The sequence below is a fragment of the Petaurus breviceps genome, unplaced genomic scaffold (genome assembly GCF_028583685.1).
Source record: "Petaurus breviceps papuanus isolate PSGF00001 unplaced genomic scaffold, PetGlider_PUasm1.0 90919, whole genome shotgun sequence".
NCBI lineage: Eukaryota > Metazoa > Chordata > Mammalia > Diprotodontia > Petauridae > Petaurus > Petaurus breviceps.
Window position 1 is genome coordinate 9,886,661 of NW_027187378.1, and position 13,187 is coordinate 9,899,847.

The following is a 13,187-nucleotide window of genomic DNA, read 5'->3' on the forward strand; positions in this document are numbered from 1 at the left end:
GAGTATTAGATAGTCTGTGCAGGAGATTAGAAAGGAGGGAATAAATGGTAAAATATATCAAGGAGTTAGAATTGACAGGATATAGTAAGTGCTTTGGGAAGAAGAAGGAAGTATCAAAGAGAATCAATCAATTAATTAACAAGTATTTATTAAATGGTTATGAATATTCCAGGAACTATGCTAAGATGGCTAGGTACAACAAAGGAAAAAAGTGAAAAATCTCCATTCTCAAAGGAGGTTAGATTTTAATGGGAGAATACCAAGATTTCAAATATGGAAGAGAAAGTAAATGGTTGAACCATTTACAAAAGAAGCAAAGTCAGAAAAAGAATTGGATTTCAGGGGAAAAACAATAGTTGTAGTGTTTACCAAATTCAGATTCACATTTCAAAAACATATTTAATTTTTTGGTTATTACAAGGAAGTTCCAGTCAAAGTACTTTTTTTGCCAGAGAGAATTTTTAAATGCAAAATTTTATTCTAGTTTATATAAGTTCGATGCATGTCAATTCTAGGTAGCCATCATTCATTTGGGAGGGTGCTAGATGTGGCATAACAAATTAATCAATCAAGCCTTGATTGAGTGCCCACATATCAGCCCTGCCCTGTGCTAGTCTTTGAGGATATAGGTAAAAAGAATGATCTCAAGAGTCTGCATGCTAATGGGACAAGTTAATATAAAAATGAATTCAGGATTTATGTCAAATTGATAAATACATTCATATATATATATATATATATATATATATATATATATATATATACACACACCCACACAAAAAACAAGACAATTTGAGAGAGAGGGTACTAGCAGGTGGAGGTAAGGCTTCATGGAGCAACATATTAAAAGAAGAGAGGGATTCTGCAAGGAGATAAGGATGGGGTATATTCCATGCATGGTGGACATACAGTGCAAAGTCAGGAGATGGAGTTTCATGAGTGAAAAACAGAGAGGAGGCTGGTTTAGCTGCATCACGGTGTGGGAAGGGGAGTAAGGTCTAATGAAACTAGAAAAAGAGGTCAGGTTCATATTTATGTAGGGCTTTAAAAGTTAAGCCATTGGAGCTGGTAGAGTAGGAGAGTCACATGGTCAGATCTTAAAGAAAATTACTTTGATAGAAGTGTGGAGGATGGGCTGGAGTGAGGAGAGACTTGGGGCAGGGAAACCTGCCACAGAAGACCTCGGTTCAAAAACTGCCTCTCACACTTTGTACCTTTATGTCCACGTACCTAAGTACTGAGTACTTAGTACCTATTCACTGAGATACTGTCTAAGATTTATTTTTTAAGGTATGGATAAGTTGTAAACTGCTTTGAAATGCCACATCAGGATGCACATAAATGCCTTACACTAATTTCTCAAAGATTCACATGTCCCTGGCCTTTCAAATAATCATTACCGTTTTCATAGAATTTTCTTAAAAGCCAAAGTTTTTAAATTTTGAGTATTTTAAATTTAGATAAATGAATCAAGGTAACATTTTGGCTGTGGTTCAGAACTCCAGACCAATGCATTTTGAGTATGTTTTAATTTAATACCTTCTTTAAAAATTTTTATTTATTGTTAACATTCTTTTCCTTTTAAATTTTGAGTTTCAAATTCTCTCACTCTCTCCTCCACCCACTGAGAAAGCAAACAATATGATATCAAGTATACCTGTGAAATAAGGTAAAACGTTCCCCTATTACTTGGAATTTTTAAAAAGCAAGAACAATAAAGTGAGAAAATTATACTTCAATTTTCATTGAGTTCATCAATTGTTTCTTTGAAAGTTGATAGCATGTTTTCATTATGACTCCTTTGGAATTATCTTGGATCATTGCATTGAACAAAGCAGCTAAGTCTTTCACAATTGATCATGACTACTTGAATCAGGTCTTACTATGTTTTGTTTTGTTTTTCTGAAACTACCTTGTCATTTCCCATAGAACAATAGCACTCCATTATAATCATATGCCACAACTTTTTCAGCCATTCCTCAATTGATGAGAATCCTCTCAATTTCCAATGCTATGCCACCACAAGAAGAGCTGCCATAAATATATTTTTTTTATGTATGGGTTCTTTTCCTTTTTCTTTGATCTCTTAAGGCTATAAACCTATTAGTGGCATTACTGGGTCAAAAGGTATGCACAGTTTTATAGTCCTTTGGGCATAGTTCCAAATTGTTCTCCAGAATCATTTGACAATTTCACTATTCCACCAACAATTCATTAGTATACCTATTTTTCCTTCATCTTCTCTAGCATTTGTCTTTTTTTTTTAGATTTTTATTTTTGCTTTTTGGAGTGGGGAAGATAAGGCAATTGGGGTTAAGTGACTTGCCCAAGGTCATACGGTTAGTTTTGTGTTAATTGTCTGAGGTCAGATTTGAACTCAGGTCCTCCTGAATCCAGGGCTGGTGCTCTATTCACTGTGCTACCTAGCCAGTCTCAGATACTTAACACCCACACACACACACAAAAATAACTGGCCATGTAACCTTGGCCAAGTTACTTAACCCCAATTGCTTTAAAAAAAAATTGTACTTCTTTTTCCATTTAACCTATTCTACTTTTTAAATTTCTCTGATTCTTTTACCATTAGGTCAATTCTGTTTTTTAAGGTGTTTTTTCTTCAGCATTTTTTGTGCTTTTTTTTACCAAGCTGTTAATTCTATTTTCATAATTTTCTTGCATAGCATTCATTTCTTTAACCAATTTTTCTCTACCACTCTTCTTTTTTTCTTTAATCCAAGAATTCTTGTTGGGCTTGGGTGCAATTAACATTTTTCTTTGAGGCTTTTAGGTAGCTGTTTTCACATCATTGTCTTCTTTTGAGTTTATGTCTTGGTCTTCTTTGGTTTTTTGCTCATTTTCCCATCTTATTTCTTGACTTTCAACTTTATGTTCAAGTTGGACTCTGATCACTTGGGGGGTAGAGAAGCACTGTCCCAAGCTTCAGGTTTATTTTCCTGCTGCTATTTTCAAAGCTAGCTCTGGGGGTCTACAAGTTTTTGGTGCTTCCAATGAGGTGTGATCCTAGGAAAAGTATAGTCACTGCCCCCTGGTCTGTATTCTGTCTTTATCGAGGAAGGGCCCCTGCTCCCCTGTAGCCACAAGCACTAGCACTCTCTTTGCCTTGGAGCTGTGACCAAGGTCCTCAGTCCCTTGTAATCAACCACCAGCCCTCCTCTCTGCCTTCGAAATGCGACCCCAAAACTGCATAGGGGCAATAGAGTTGCCAGTCAGTGCCAGTTGTACCCAGTGCCCACTGACCAGTTGTCCAACCTCCTAACTATCTTTGGGCTGAAAGCACCCAAAGGTGTTGCTGCTATGGCCATTGTTGCTGCCACCTTGTGTGTGGGCTCCGGAATAGGCTTCTACCCCAAGTGTCACAAACTCTCCTGACAAACTCCTAAGTTTTCTTAGGTCAGTAAAATGTCTTATCCTGACCTTTTGTTGGCTCTGATGACCCAAAATTTTATTTGAGGCATTATTTTAAAGTTGTTTGGAAGGAAATGTTGAAAAAGTCCAGCAGGGTAACCTCTAATCTGCCATATGGGCCAATTTAATACCTTATAATCCTATGCTCAATTACCAGGATTGTTTGACTTCTGCCTGCTCTCAAAGAGAACTCTTAAAGCCAATGACATTTTCAGAAATAGAAAATGCTGAAAGTTAGATTTTCAAGAATGACGTGATTTTGTCATCTGCTTGCCCTGTTTTTATCATGACATGACCTTGGAGGAACGGAGTATCTGGAGTTCCAAACCTGACACATATTCTCTATCCTTCTTCGTTAGCCGGGAACTGACATGGAGAGACATGCAGCACCTGACCGTGCTCACATCCAAAAGGAACCAGCTTCACGACGAGGTCCATCAGTGGCGGAGGAATGGGGTTGGCCTGGAGTTCAACCACTTGTTTGGCTATGGGGTCCTCGATGCAGGAGCAATGGTGAAGATGGCTAAAGACTGGAAGACAGTCCCCGAGAGATTCCACTGTGTCGGAGGTTCAGTACAAGAGCCTGAGTAAGTGAGAGTGAATGTTTGTTCACTTCCATCAATGGTAGTGAGACCCTAGAATCCAAGACACTTACTAGCTGTATGACCCTAGGCAAGTCACTTAACCTTTCTCAGCCTCAGTTTCCTTATCTGTAAAAGGGGATAATAATATCACCTACCTACCAGAGTTGTGGTCAGAATCAAAAAAATCATTTGCAAACCTTAAAGCAATATATAAATGTCTATTTACTTATTGTTATTATTATTGTAAGCTGGAAAGTATACAAAGGAAGGAGACTCAGATGGTGACAGGTCTCCAGATCGGACCGTGTAAGGATCAAGTAAAGGAACTGGAAAAGAAAAGACTTAATTTAAGAAAGATATGGTATCTGTTTTCAAGTATTTAAAAGACTATCTCGGGGCAGTGAGTAGAGTGCCGGCCCTGGAGTCAGGAGGACCCGAGTTCATATCTGGCCTCAGACACTTAACACACACACACACACACACACACACACACACACACACACACACACACACACACACAAACCTAGCTGTGTGACCTTGGACAAGTTACTTAACCCCAATTGCCCTCCAAAAAGCAAAAAATAAAATAAAATATAAGACTGTCTCTTAGAAGAGAGATCAGGGCAGGTAGGTGGCACAATGAATAGAGTACTGGCCCTCAAGTCAGGAGGACCAGAATTCAAATCCAGCCTCAGACACTTAACACTTACCAGCTGTGTAACCTTGAACAAGTCACTTAACCCCAATTGCTGCCTGTCCCCCTCCAAAAAGAAAAAAAAGAAGAAGAAAAGAGATCAGACTTGCTCTATTTGGCCTCAGAAGGCAACACTAGGAGAAATGGGGGGGGGGGTAAAGAAAAAATTATCTATGTTCTGTTGGATTTTTATTTATTTTGTTAAATATTTCCCAACCTGTCTTTGGTATCCTCTCACCTCCCATTTCAGACCCCTTCTTTGCCAGGTTTCCTCTTACTCTCAATGGTTATCAATCAATCACCTAGCATTTATTAAGCACCTACTATGTACCTAGAACTGTACTAAGCCCTGGGGATACAAAAAATGGGGAGAGGGAATCAGTCTCTGCCCTTAAGGGACATAGTCTAATGGGGGAGAATACATGCAAATAACTGTGCACAAACAAGACACATACAGGATGACACATTGGAAATAATATACAAAGGGAAAGAAGTAGCAGTACAGTTAATACAGCAGTGAGTGTGGAGTCAGGAAAACCTGAGTTCAAATCTGGCCTCAGACACTTACTAGCTGTGTGACCATGGACAAGTCACTTAACTTCTGTTTACTTCAACTTCCTCATCTATAAAATGGCAATCATACAGCATCTATTTCTCAGGGTTGTTGTAAGGATCAAATGAGATCATATTTGTAAAGCACTTGGTGCAGTGGGTGTCTGATACATGGTAGGTGCTTAATAAATGCTTATTCCCTTCTTTTTCATTCTACTGGGGCATGCAAGGGGTGCACAGATAAGTAAATGCAAGTTAATTTCCGTTTCGGAGGTAGCGGGTTAAAGACCTCCCTTGAGATCGTTAAAGTAAGGGCGGGGCAAGCATCCATTTCAGATATATCATGTTGTTGTTGTCGTCTGTCCCTTGTTCTAGAAGAGGACCAATGACATCCAGAGGCTGATGTCTTGACTTGCAAGTGATCATTAAAGACTTAAAGGGATCAAGAAAAGAGCCATGTAGGGAGTAGCCACCCCAGACCCTCATTAGAACCGTAAACATTCAGGGAAGAAGAAGTGTGCAGTGGATAGACCTGAGTTCCTGTCCTCCCTCAGACATTTACTTGCCATAGGACCCTGGGCAAGTCACTTAACTTCCCTCAGCCTTAGTTTACTCGTCTGTAAAATGGGAATCATAATAGCACCTCCTCCCCTCCCCCCACAGAGTCATTGTGAGGATTAAGCAAGATAATATTTGTAAAGCACTTTGCAAACCGTCAAGTGCTACATTTATACTAGCAATTATCATTTATTACAATTATCAAATACAAAGGAGGAAACAAAGAAGTCAAGTAACCCGCCTACAGTCAAACGAGTCAGAGCAATCTGATTTTGTCAGCCTAGGGACAGATCTTTGTATCACCCTGAAGGGAGATAATAACGGTGTTAGCTAACATCCACATAGCCCTTCAAGGCTTCCCAAGCCCTTTACAAATATTATCTCATTTTGTCCTCACAACAGTCCTGAGAGGAAGGTGCTATTGTTAGATGCATACAGAAGTTAAGTGACTTGCCCAGGGTCACATAGCTAATAAGTATCTGGTTCTATGCCCTGCACCACCAGCTGCTCTGGAAGCCCAAAGAAACATTTTCCTTTTTTGATATGATAACCATGTCATTTTTGTATCCGTCTCTCAGCTCATTGATTTTATAAATGGGCTTTCAATGTGTATCCACAGAAGATAACTACTCTAATCATATTTTGTAGACAGAAAAAGAGATTTTCTTAGCTTGTGTTTTGAAACCTCTCTTTTCCTAGTAGTTATTCCATTTGGCAAAGTAATTAGTGATGCATTACAGTCCCCATAATTTATCCCCAGATGAACAGTATTACTCATAGCAAGAACACAGCTCCAGGATACCCTGCCTCGTGCGTCGTTGTCCTCATTAAGCAGTTCGGGCTAGCCCTGCTCAGTTATCTGGGAAGGGCATGCAGCTCACTATAGGCTGAAGAGTAGAGGCTCCTCTGGCCATTCTTAACATGACCGTAATAATTTCTCCTCACTGTTTTGCATATCTCTGAAGGACTGCTCCTTTGGGAAGCACAGAGAGCTGGGAAGTACCCAGAGGAAAACAATACATTACTTTGTACTTCCCGACTTGAGAGATGTCATGAATTGGAAGAGTGCTGGACCCAAGAGTCAAAAAGCCAGGATATCTTCTCTTGCTAACAACATGGTCTCTTGCAACTTTCAAGAAAAAAAAAGAGGGAATGCTGTTGTCAGACAGAGACCTAAGAAAGAAGGAAGGTTGAGCAAGAGAATAAAATCAAGTACATGAATCATTAGGTTCAGAATAATATGCTCCAAATTGAATGAGAGTAATAGAAGCCTTGCATGATGTAAAGAGATTTACTAATTAATTTAAGGGCAATGGAGATATGGAAAAGAATTGTGTTTGTTTGTTTTTCCAATTGGATTAACTGTCTGGACTCTACAGCCTTCAGAATATTCAGTATCACAAATTAATGGGATGAATGTAAGTTAAGTAACTGAAATGATTTTTTAATCAAGTTCATTAGCTCATTCCAATGCTGTGGCCTAGGATAAGCAATCATTAGTTCAGAAACAGACTAGGAAATGGTTGTAATGATCCAAAGACAGTAATGATGAAAAGGACACTTGACCCAAAGGCAGGAGAGACAAGGGTTTAAATTCTACCTTTGACATTTGCCATGAATAAATCGCTTAATCTCTGAGTCTCAGTTTCCCCATCTATAAAATGATATAAAATAGGGGAAATAATACCTACAATGCCTACTTCACAGAGTTATCCTGAGTAACAAAGAAATTGTTTGTAAAACAATTTTGGGAACCCTAAAAAGGCTACATAGAAGATTAATTATTATTAAACAGCATTTTTAAGAATAAAAGTACCCTTCAAATGGTCTCTGTCTATCCAACCAATGGTATCTAAGGCTAGTACTTTTAGAATGGCATAACCTTTCAGAAAAGTTATATGAAAACAAATAATTGATAAGGGTTACTCAACACCTTGTTGGTTTTTTACTCATGTCTGCCCAATATCATATTTCATTAATATAATATTATATGTATATTATTATGTATATAATGTACATTATATACATATATAATGTGTGTATATGTAAGGTATATATAATATCTGTACTAATATATGTATAAATATGTACATATATTTAATACATTTCATTGTCATTTTCACTCTCAGGAAAATACCATCTAACAACAAGTTGGTTCTGACGCTCACAACTGATGCTTGTGAGGCAAAGGAAAACTTTGTCCGCTACCTTGAACATGTCCAAGCCGTCATCACAGTGAATGCAACAAGGAGAGGAGACTTGAACATCAACATGACCTCCCCAATGGGTACCAAATCCATTTTGCTGAGCCGGCGCCCAAGAGATGATGACTCTAAGGTGGGTTTTGACAAATGGCCATTCATGACCACTCACACTTGGGGGGAAGACGCCAGAGGGACATGGATTCTGGAAATTGGGTTTGTTGGGAGCGCACCACAGAGGGGAGTGCTGAAGGAATGGACATTGATGCTTCATGGAACACAAAGTGCCCCCTACATAGACCAAGTAGTGAAAGATTACCAGTCCAAGCTGGCGATGTCCAAGAAGGAAGAACTGGAGGAAGAATTAGATGAAGCTGTGGAAAGAAGTCTTAAGAGCATACTGAGCAAAACCTAATGCTGCATGTCTGTTTTTGCCTTCACTCCTTCCTTTCCCACAACTCTGAGCATCTTTCTATTATTAGTACTTCTGTTAGACCTGTAGCAAATACTGTCACTGCCCAAAAATCACATTCCCTTGATTTTATTTCATACATTCTGTCAATGATTATTTTCCTTACAATGGAAGCACTCTTTTTTTTAACTCTAGGTCTCAAATATATTGTTCCCTACCAACTCCTGTGTACAGTTTGTGACTATGAATTATTTTTTGTGTCCTTCAGATTGGTGATATCTTACAAACAAAACTGTGACAGTTTTTCCCTTCATATTTTCTGTGGCAAACATCATTTATTTAAGAAGAGAAAGGAGTAAATTTGAAAGCCTACACTTTGTGGCGTTAACTATATTTTTTCTGTGGTCTCAACAGAGACGGTAGCTCTTTGAAAGAAAAAAAAATTTAACATGGTTGGAAGGTGATGTTTGCATTTCTAAAATCCAAAGAGATGCTAGAAATCCACCTGTTCATGGGTTCTTTGAAAAGACTCAATTATTTGGATTAGTCTCTTACCGTGAATGAAGGTGGTGTGGTTTAAAGGTACCATTCAGAGAAAGGCATTCTAAGAAAGGGTGAGAAGATTCAAGAAGCACAAAAGGGAGTGGGGGAAGATAGGGAGGGGGGAGGGAGGGGAGGTTCAATCATCAGCACCAAGGTAACCATATTCTAACCAATCAGCATGGTGAATTGGAAACAGCTTCTGGGCTGTTGTGTCACCAGCTATCACTCTTAATTATAGCAACTCCTGAAGCTTACTAGAGCAGCACAAATTATCCCCATTTTGTACAGTGTTCATCTACCCCTGTTTTCTGGGGTTAATACCGTGGCTGTCAACAATTTACAGTTGGTGAAGGTGGCAGGCAAGATTGCAGTTGACATCCAATTTTTGAAAAAGCTGTGAAAGCCTCTTTTTTAAAAAATAAAGATTGGGTCACTTTAAGTAGAGAGAGTGGGGTGGGAGAGGATGGGGCAGTGGGGGGAGGGAAGCATTTGTTGCTATTGCAATAATATTTTTTGGTTTTCTTATTTCCAAGACTGAAAAGGGAAGAATGTTTGGTGGGATCTTTTTGGTATGTCTAAAACTCCTTGTTGAATCACATGTGAACTGTGGATGCAATGTGGCTTGTTTGGAGGTTCTGGTCTGTACCATTACCCCCCACACTTATCCTCTTTTCCAAACCCCTCAAAAGGGCTGAAATGAAGGCTCAGAGCTTTGAAGAAAAGATCATCATGAATCCAAATAAATGTATATGCAAAGCACCTATATACCATCTTGGTAACTAGATAATAATTTAGTAGACCCATATTCATTGGCCTGAAGCAACATAACTAAAATAAAACTCAAAGGTCATGAGATTCATACCATTCACTTCAGAAAATCATCATCATTTTATTCTCAAACAGTCATTTCTTCTAAGTTTCTTTCCATCAGTTTTCTTTGCAAAGCTTTTGTTCCCATCAACCTCTCTATTCCCTCCCAAGTAGTTCATATTAATGTTTCCTTTTCTCTTGGACACTTCTCTCTCTTCCCCCATTAGGTCTTCAGTTCAATTTGATTTAGCCAATATTTATCAAGGGACAACTTTGTGCAAAGCATTGTCCTGAGTACTTCAAGCGCCATATCATTCATCAGCATGATTTCATTCAAATATTCATTCATCATGCAGACAAGTATAAGAACCGCCACCTGATGCTCATAGCATCATCTACCTTTCTGGGTGATCAAATATGGTCTAGTCTCATAGGTATTATAAAGTGATGGTGCAAATAAGCCAGGATATGGTAAATGATGTCAAGTATCAGAGGAATAAGATCACACCTGGGCAAATCAGAGAAGGCTTTTGAAAGGAGAGTAGCATGTGAACTCAGCCTTGAAGAATAGCCTTCAAGTTCTCAATAGGTAGAGATGGAAGGGAAGGTGAAGGGTAGAGGAAAAGACATGAGCAAAAGTGTAGAAATGGGAAAGTATATTAAGGGAATAGTAAGATCTTGCTGAGTCTTGGATTCTAGTCTCTAACAGGCAATGTATCCCAAGAAAATTAGGCCTCCACCTTTGATCACCTTGAAATGTGATGACTTAGAAAGGAAGAGTTTGGAAAGTCCAAGTCAAGAGTGATTCAGTCACAATCCATTGTCATTTTCTCCTTTTTTCCCAAGTTGGTGTGAGCTGAAAACAGTCCATTTTAATTTTATACCATCTACCTTTATGTTTACTGTGCTTGGGGGCCTTTATTGGATATAAGTCTGAGGGTTTTTTTTTATTTACCATTTGTTTCATATGGTTTTTTTTTAAACCATTAAGGTTAAAATAGCAAATGCTAACAGTCAAATACATTTCATAGTGATGGTCTGAAAAATAAACCAAAGGACAACATGTGTGCATGCCTGTCTAAGTGCACACAGAAATATATACATATGTAAGATATATACACGTATATACATAAATACACTTGTATATATGTATATGCACACATAGAACTAACATGTGTGTATGTGTATTTACTAAAGAAACAGAGCTCATAGTCATTCATAAAAGAAATTTTCAAAAATATCAAAAAGATCATGATTGGATCAGAGTTTAGATGAAAGCATACATTGATCCCCATTGCATCCTGTAATTTTGCAAATCTCTGTATAAACATTAAATGTTATATAGCAGCAAAATTATAAAATGGCTGTTCATATTTTCACAACTGTGGCATTAACAATTAACATAATTAGCTTCTTAACAAAAATTGTAAGTTTTGATATGAGAATAATATATAAATTATATATATTACATATATATAGCATTATATAAATATATATAAATCCTTGGTTCTATATTCCATTTTTCACACCAGTATTAACAATGAAAAGCATCCAATTAGTGTAAGTTTTTATGATAGCCCAGCTGCAAGTTCAAGTTAATTTATAGTCATTTATAAAAAATAAAAATGAACGTAAGCAAATGATGATTTAAGACAGGTTGACTTTGTTTAAATATCAATCCTTGTGATGATGTTTTATAAGTAAAATGAAGAAATTATGTTGTAAATTAGGAAGCTCAATAAAAAAAATTACCTACCAGAAATTATGTGGGATGTGCTATATATTCAGCAAAGCTATTTCCTATCAATCCACAAGCAATATTTCTAACCCATAACAGAAGTAGTTTCATCCTAGTTACACTAGATATTGGTCTAAATAAATTCCCTGATTAAACACTACAGTAAAACCTCACTATTTGAACAAAATTGCATTAAAATCAGTCTGGATTAAGGGACAGTCTGAATTGTAGAAAATTTTCCCCAAAAATGCTGTTTTATTCTTCTTAGTTATGCTTAGTGGCTAAAGTAAGGCAAAAAATGCCCAAGAAGAATCTTTAGAGGATCTGCTTTAATAGCTAAATTTAATGATAACAATAAAACTCTCAATTTCATTGAAATTAATGCTTCCAAAAAGCTTGGATATCCTTCCTAACCACCCAGGATCTTTTTACACTAGTAATTTGTTCAGCAAATCCTTCTTTCAGAAAATGAAAAGGTATATGTCATCCCTTTTCAAGTTTTACAATACTAAAAAAGGTCAACCTCACCCAATTCTTTTGTAAATTATTACAAATTTTGGGTTTGTCATGTCTGAATTAATAAACACCATCTATCCAGAAAAAGTGCTTGGATGGATGCTCAGAGTTTCATGATAGACCATGCGATACATGATAACGGGAGGTCCCAGTGTTTAGCATACCCTTTTTTATTTTCATTGCAGTCAGATCAGACTTATGGGAATAAATGAACCTAGGTTAGAAAAGATGATGAATGGGGCAGCTAGGTGGCACAGTGAATAGAGCACTGGTGCTGGAGTCAGGAGGACCTGAGTTCAAATCCAGCCTCAGACACTTAACACTTACTAGCTGTGTGACCTTGGGCAAGTCACTTAACCCCAAAACTGCCCCCCTTCCCCCCTCCAAAAAGCAAAAAAAAGAAAGATGATGATTTTGTTTTGAAGACCCCTATTGAATATTTCTGACTTAAAAAGTTCTAGTGTAATGGCATCATCCCTGCCCTCCACTACCACCACCACAAAGCCTCCCAGAATTCTACTTCCCCTAGAGCATATTGCCAGGAATAATTAATGCCTGGGTAATGATAAACATGGCTGCCCACAGGTTTCTTGTAGAATTTAAGAGCTGAATGAGACTAGGCATCCAGTCCTAATGCTAACTGCCTTGGACATCGGGGAGGAACTGAATTAGTCCAACCTGGCATGCTGAAGGCACATAATGAACATATTACTCAACAGAACCAGCCACAAATAGGTTTTCCCACTGCATATTTTGGTATAGATGCTCTTCTGAGAACCAGCTCCAAGTCAAAATAACAACATGGGGCTAGAAGGGAGTGGGGGGTGGGATGAGATCCACTACAAATTCTGATCAGCACTCCGCTCAATCCTCATTCTGAGGGATGGAGAAGGAAGAAAAGATAAAAGTAGTGGAAACAATGAATCATCAGACTTCACCTCAGGCCCTACGCCCTTTCCAGCACATGGTCAAGGAAATGCTTAGGCTAGAGTTATGCGTGTCTTCATTCAAGATTTAGCTCAAATCCCACCTATGCTTCTAGGACCTTATAAATCATCTCAATCTGTGGTCTAAGACCCCTTGGGAATCTCCTAGACCAGGATGGGGAGCCTGCAGACTTGAGGCCAGATGTGGTCTTCAAGTGCAGCCTGAA

At 38.1% G+C, this 13,187-nt stretch overlaps 1 protein-coding gene across 1 annotated transcript in view; it reads left to right on the top strand.

Annotated features, from left to right (window-relative positions):
- PCSK2 (proprotein convertase subtilisin/kexin type 2) overlaps positions 1-9,088 on the top strand; it is a 331,471-nt gene extending 322,383 nt beyond the window's left edge. The window contains exons 11-12 of the mRNA XM_069075455.1: positions 3,786-4,013; positions 7,944-9,088. Coding sequence (XP_068931556.1) covers positions 3,786-4,013; positions 7,944-8,430 — 715 coding nt within the window. The 3' untranslated portion in view covers positions 8,431-9,088. The remainder of the gene's footprint in view (positions 1-3,785; positions 4,014-7,943) is intronic.
- The last annotated feature ends 4,099 nt before the right edge of the window (positions 9,089-13,187 follow it).